The 7,199-nt window shown below is 39.9% G+C and overlaps 1 protein-coding gene across 1 annotated transcript in view; it reads right to left on the bottom strand.

Moving 5' to 3' along the window:
* Positions 1-5,766: 5,766 nt before the first annotated feature.
* PRDX6 (peroxiredoxin 6) overlaps positions 5,767-7,199 on the bottom strand; it is a 12,499-nt gene continuing 11,066 nt past the window's right edge. The window contains 1 exon segment of the mRNA XM_008579262.1: positions 5,767-6,803. Within this exon segment, the coding sequence (XP_008577484.1) occupies positions 6,675-6,803 (129 nt within the window). The 3' untranslated portion in view covers positions 5,767-6,674.

Consider the following 7,199-nt stretch of genomic DNA (forward strand, 5'->3'; position numbering starts at 1 on the left):
GACAAATTGAGATACAGTTCATCTGAATTACTTAAAAATTAATATTATAGAATACTTTTGAAAGATGTAATTTTGCCCCACCCAACTTTTCCCTATCTCACTCCCTTCCCGTGATATTTAGTGCAAAGAATAGGAATCTATGGGATTAGGGATGGAGAGGGACATGCTTCATGTGTGCATTTAGACATTAGTGTCTAAGTATCTATGCTTCTCCCTTTGGAGTGTTCATTCTCTGTGGATGTCTGGGTGCTATGCGTGTGTGTGTGTGTGTGTGTGTGTGGCCCTGAGTGGTCATTGGCATCCTCTTAGAGTATAAATTTCATTTGAAGATCTTTTAAAGGGCCGAGCCCGTGGTGCACTCGGGAGAGTGCGGCACTGGGAGCACAGGGATGCTCCCGCCGCGGGTTCAGATCCTATATAGGAATGGCTGGTGCGCTCACTGGCTGAGCGCGGTGTGGGAGATACCACACCAAGGGTTGCGATCCCCTTACCGGTCACGAAAAAAAGACAAAAAAAAAAAAAAGAGATCTTTTAAAGTGAAAAGTTAACTCGTTTAACTGCTAGGTTATTTAAAATGTTTTATATTAAAATAAACATTATAGAGTAGGATGACAAATTTGCATGAATTTTTAAGATAAGACAAAAGACTTCAAAACATTTCGTTATGGAGAGTCACGTAGATTTTTGCAACCACATCTTTTCCTACTTTCCTCAGCAATCGAGCTAATTTAGAAAAGTTTGAGAAGTGCTGGAAGTTATGCCTAGAGTTGGGGAGGGAAAGAGACCTGTCACATGGGGCCAGTTCAGAGCAGAGGCAAGTCTGGTGGTGGTGTGGGGGGGGGCAGTCTGCAAGGCTTGTGACTTGAGGGGTCTCTGTTAGGATTCCTCACTGAACTCTTTTGGGCCAGAGCCCACTGGTGGGTGGGGTGGAGGAGCAGTTGGCTCTGACAGGGCAATAGTGTGCTAGGTAAATGCAGAAGTGGACCAGGTAGCACCAGGTAGCAGTAATCGTGGGAAGGACAGCTTCAGGAACCTTCAGCACCCTTCCTCCTCCCAATCTCTGACGGCCAGATGCCATATCATCCCAAATAAACATGCCCCTTAAGGAAAAATGATATGATGTGTAAGTGCAGCTTTACAATGTATATATGTATACGTTGTGGAATAGCTAAATTATAGCCTTACCCTAGAGAAAGTGGTGGACACACACACATATGCCCCTGCCTAGGGTAAAAAATATGTACATGCTTATTTCTCTGAGCAACCTGGCAATAACAAATCTTTCAAACAAAAATAAGACACACCCACAGTAGAGGGTGGGGAGGATTGGGAAGATGTTGGTCAAAGAACACCAAATTTCGGTTAGGAATAAGTTCAGCTGATCTCTTGTACAACATGGTGACTAGAGTTAATAATCATGTATTACATACTTAAAAATTGCCAAAACAGTAGATTCTAAGTATTCTCATCACATCCCCAACCAGGTAGCTACCCTAAGGCCCTTCTAACAGAAAGTTAGGTCCTGCTGCTGTGATTTATGATAATCGAGGTGGTCTGCAGTGCATTTGTTGGGGAAAGGAAAGTTGCACTGACCAACCTTATGGTGAATAGTTCCTTTAAGCAAAGCACATTTTTAGGTAGCCCTCCTAGGGTCATCCTCTCTTCTCTCTTAAAGAGACCCTATTTCACAAATGGGAAACCTAATTGAGAGTCAAATAATTGAGCTCCTCACTTGTTACTATCTTTTCCAGGCCCCATTATTTAAACAAAATTCTCATTCTGATTTACAAAAAATGTTTCCAGTTACTCTGCAATTAGTCATAAAGTTAATTGGGATTCAACTTTCATAACATTTTTCTTTTCCATAAGCACACCTTTGACAGACTACTCTAATTGAATTAATATAGTATTGTTTTACAAGATGACAGTGTAGAGATGCACATGTAATTAATTATAATGTATCATTTAAAACTTTTAATATGTAAGATCGTTTAGGGGAATTTTCCAGGTAATAAAATGGAAACTTTTCAGTACATTTTCTGTTTTCATTTAACAGGTAAGAAGTTTTTCCTGAAATGTTTGTAGTCTAATATTTTATTTTTGACTTTCTTCTATAGTTGGAAACTGGACACCATTTTAGGAAAGGCTATTAATGATGCTAATGTGATGTGCTGAGTCAGGTTAAAGGCTGAGCTAATGCCCTGACTCACATACTGAAGGAGTATCTGGCAAGGAGTTCACTTAGAAGCTGCTGAAACAGTTTACTGCTGCATTTATTTTACAAGCAATTGATGGAATGCTTTCTGTAAAAACTCTAATTTTAAGTAGCTGCTTTATACTTGAAATGTTCAAAAATTATTCAGGATAATATAAGATACGCTAAAATTTATGGCCTACCAAATGCAGCCCGGCTTCCAGCTGAGAGCAAGTTATAATGGAGAGTGTTATTAAGTGTTATACAATTAATATACTACTGTCTAAAGCATAGGCCCTGTAATTTTTGTTTGTGAAACTGCTATAATTAGGGTCTCCCTAATATTTTCCAGAGTATAGTTATTCTCCCTACCCCAATTTAGTAAATATTGAAAAATGGAACTACGTTCCACAATCTTAAGTTACTGAAAGCAAAGTTAGGAGAAATTAACATTGTTACACTACATAGTACTACTGTTTGATGTCACTTTTCATTTTATTTTTAAAAGTCAAATAAAGTTGAATTTTATGGTTAACTATTACTGAGAATCCATTATTCATTTTCATCTCAAGACTTTGAAAGAATACATGATTCTTTAGAGAAAACCATAACAGAGGTAAGAATAGAAGGAAATATAAGAAAAAAAGTCAAGCTCAAATTATTTACTTAAGAACCTTCTGGATACCTAACATAATGGGACAGCATTTTGCAGAGTGGTCTTTGGAGCACCTGTGTGTCAGCAAATATCAGGTGTGGCTATTGCACATCACAGAAACCTGAGCACAGTGGCATACTCACATAGGGGTTCATTTTTCTGATGTGACCAGATGTATGGAAATAGGACACAGGATTGGTGCAGCTGCTTGAGGATGTTATGGATCCAGGCTCCTTGTAGCCTCCTACTTCTTCATCCTTGGCCTGTGATTTTTTTCCTCATGGTGGCAAAATGACACCCGTAACACCAGGCATCCCATCTGCTTTTCAGAAGTAGGGCAAAGAGCTTTCTCCTTATGAGGCTTTGCCTCTTCAGTCAGGAGGGGTCCCTACTCTAGGCCGGAACTGTCACATGGCCACACCTATTTCAAAACTCATCTTGAGATGAACAAGCACCTCATCTTGCAACCCTTAACACAATCTGGGTGTTCTTAGTAAGGCATAAGAGAGAAATGGATATTGGGTGTACAGCAGCAGTGTCTATCATATGCTGTCATCGTACCTGGATTGTTAAAAATGAAGGAGTTATGGCCATCTATGGAATCAACCTCTGGGGGTAAGACCCTGCGCTCTGCACTTTTGTGCACTCCTCAGGTGATTTAGTGCACATTGAAGTAGTAGAAAACAGATGTCTGCTCTACAAGTTTGCTTAGGAGCCACAATACCATATATCTGAAACAACTAGAAGACAATACTTTATTCCATGCATATCAATTAGGATGCTTTGGGCTGCAGGTACCAGAAAACCCAACTCAAAAAGGCTTAAACACTAAGGCAATTTACTATTATATGTAATACAAGTCAAGAAGTAGGGCAGGTTTGCTGTTGGTAGACTCAGTGATGATGATCAAGGGTCATGTTCTTTCCTCTCCACTCTGCTGTTCACCTTTTCAGTCCCGTTCTATGGCTGTTTCCTCTTTCTAGGTTGTAAAATGGCTGCCAGTGGCAATTAACACTTCATGTTTCCTGGTTCATATCCAGTGGGAGACCAAAAAAAAAAAAAGAGTCTTTCAATTGTTCTCCAGAGAATTCTAAAAAAACTCCAACCCTCTACTTGTGTCTTATCAGCACACCTATCTCTGAACCAGTCACTGTTAAGAGGAGGGTGGTAATGACAGTTAATATGTCCTTTAAGTTAGAATGCAAGTTGTATTTCTGCAATTTGCATAGCTTCCAAGAGGTAGGGTCCAATGGATGTTTGAGAAATCACTATGACAGCACACTGTACCCAGTAATTGGCATTTTGACTTGGCCATTTCAACACAGGCATTCTGGCTCCTTCACAGTGCTTCTCTTCAGTGCAAATCTCCATCCATCGGATGGAGGTTGGAGGTGAGATCAAACTTCTGACAAGACCACACAGGAGTCATAAGTTTACCACCTTGCTCATCTTAGAGGACTATCTGTTCTAGCCAAAGCGTTTCCTGATTCTGAGTGGTCATATGGACTGCCTCTCAAATTCCTTGTTTCTCCCACAGCCACAATGGTCATATATTAGCTCACTTTTAATGAATAAATCTTTGGATGCATAATGGAATGTATTTTGTTCTATAAAAATTGAGGGCAACAATTCTCGGTAAGGAAACTCTACTCTCCCTGCCCAGTAGTGTATTTACAAATGTACTTAAGATCACTTCTACCCTGGAAATCCATATTCATTATGTAACATTTTATATTTGGAAAAGAATACTTGCACAAAGTCTCATGACTTCATAGTTGCTTATTTACAGAGCCAGAATTCAATTTTGAGGATAAATGACCCCTTTTCCTTAAGCTCTTTCAGCATTTTTATAGATATCATCTATGTGGGTAGAATTGATACAGCCAACAAAACTCCAAGGTTTGGGTGCTTGAGTGAGTGGTGAGAAGGAAAATAGGTTTATTAAGGTTGGGGGAAAAGTTGATCAATTTGATTCTGAATTTGCAGATTCAATGGCAAATGTTTCATTGGTGAGTAAACATAAGACTCAAGTTCAAGTAATGAAGGTTGGAGATTCAGACTTTGAACTGTCAACAAAAAAGAAAGCTGAAACCGGACTCTCCATGAGACAAGGACCAAAGGGCAATATCAAAGGGAGATAAGAGAGCAGTGAGGAATCTGATAGCTAGGGAAATAACAGGAAACCGAGGCGCCGGGGAAGAGTCGGAAGATATGCTGTAAGAGTTTCTTGAGGCAGATAGTATTAGTTCTTTAAGGGCAGAATATATTGAGTTGGGAAAGAGTAGGTGCAGCAGGCAAGGCCTCTGGCCTCTCGGCCATGTGAGGATATAGCAAGAAGGCAGCTGTCTACAAGCCAAGAAACGGGCCCTCCACAGACATGTGATCTACCAGTGCCTTGATGTTGGGACTTCTAGTGTCTAAAACTGTGAAAAATAAATGTTTGTTGTTTAAGCCATCCAGTCTATGGTATTTTTGTTATAGCAGCCTAAGCAAACTAAGACACCATGAGTGGGAAACCTCTTTCTAAACCTAAGACTTATTAACACACTATAATAAAAGTCTCAGAGACGATGAGTCCAGAGTAGCAAAAAGCATGAATATACCATTATGCTCAAGGTACATATTCTTAAGCCCAGCAGTCCGATTCCGGTATTAGGTCTGGAGCTCTCTTTATACCAGCAATCACAAAATCACGGGACTCTAGGATCCAAGCAAGTAACATAAAGGAGCAAAGTGGGCAGAGATATCTGGTGAAATCACACATTCTTTAGCTGCTCCTCCCTTTTCATTGTATGGAATTTTATGTCTTGTTTTTTGGAGAAAAGTACTCAGGCCAATCCTAGCAAGAAAGAAACCTCTGCCCTTCAGGATGTGAGTCTAAACTAGTACTTCAAAATGTGACAACAGAATTCTCTGATCCAGTTTTAACGAAGGATTTTATTTGCTGATCCCCCAAAAGCAAAATACAGAAAAGAGCAACCCACTGCAAGAACAATTCCATAATAAAACATTTTCAGTTAGCCTCTCCTCTCCCCAATGGCGTGCCCTTTCACATCTACATCATCAGAGAGCAGGCTGACATATGGAAATACTCTGTGTGAAAGGCACATGGCACTTGTATTGCTCACACCTCCTGGTACACTTCCTGGCAGGCAAGGAGAGCCTTTTCTGCAGCCTCCACCTTTTGATAGAAATTTATTGCAAATTTTTTTTATAGCAAAATATTTAGAGATCCTTCCCCCCACTTTAGTTATCTACTAGAAAAGTACAGAATTAAAAAGATTTTTCCCCCAGCTGTGATCAAAACCTTGAATATTAAAGAACATTTGGGTTACTCTAAGTTCCTGGGATATATACTTAGATATTTACAGAGGAGATTGAACCTTCAAGTTCTGTTGCTCTCCAAATTGGGTTACAGAAGAAGATATGATTAGGACAGCTTAAAAAAAAAAAAAAAAGATAATCTTCTATGATGGAGCAAAGCAAGCTTTCTCAACCATCAACCAATAATCCTCGTTGATCACAAACGCTGTAGAAATCCAAGATTAGAATCTCAAATATAGAATATATTTGAGAGAGCCAGCAGAGTGCTGAGATATATGAATAGAATAGAATGCTGGTTAAGGCACAGAGTAACAAATCCCCAGAAATTTTTAGTGCCATTTGCATTTAATAAGCCAGTAGTATAGCAATCTAATGACGTTGGCTGTGATCACACCAGGATGTTATGGACTGGAATTGCAGCAGGAAAATATGATTGGCAGCTGGTGTCCTCTGGCTCACTGTGCTAAGTGAGCCCTCCCAGCACCAACTTCCTGGAGAGACTTAAGGCTGGGGAGTGTAGCGGAGATATTTCTTGCCAGATGGGAGCTCTTTGGTGAAGACTCCTTTAGGGAAAATTTTTTTGGCTTCCTCTTCAGGGATGGTTGGGAGGACCATCACACTATCGCCATCCTATTGAAAGACATGGAGAATGGTGAAATTCAGTCTTACAGCAAAGCTTGAAAGTCTTCAAGAATTAACTTTAGAAAAGTAGCCACAGGTTGCTAACAAGAACAATCAAGTATCCTTTACTCTCGCCCGTCTGAGGAATTTTGTTTTCACAAGTTGATCTTTGGTACTTTTGTGAGGTAAGCATTTCCTCATCTTAAGAAATAGTCCTGTTCTAAACCCAGTAATGGCTTGTCATCACACTTTAAATTTTAATTCTAAGGTCAACAGCCTTAGAATCTTGGCTCCTTGTTCATTTTTAGTTCCTCACCTCATCCCTGCTGCTGCTTTTCCAGGCGTGCTGGCTTTTCTTTTATTTCTCCAACACGCCAAGCCCACTTTTAGGTAAAGCTCCTTGTG

Source organism: Galeopterus variegatus, unplaced genomic scaffold (genome assembly GCF_000696425.1).
Source record: "Galeopterus variegatus unplaced genomic scaffold, G_variegatus-3.0.2 Scaffold1844, whole genome shotgun sequence".
NCBI classification, from domain to species: Eukaryota; Metazoa; Chordata; class Mammalia; order Dermoptera; family Cynocephalidae; genus Galeopterus; species Galeopterus variegatus.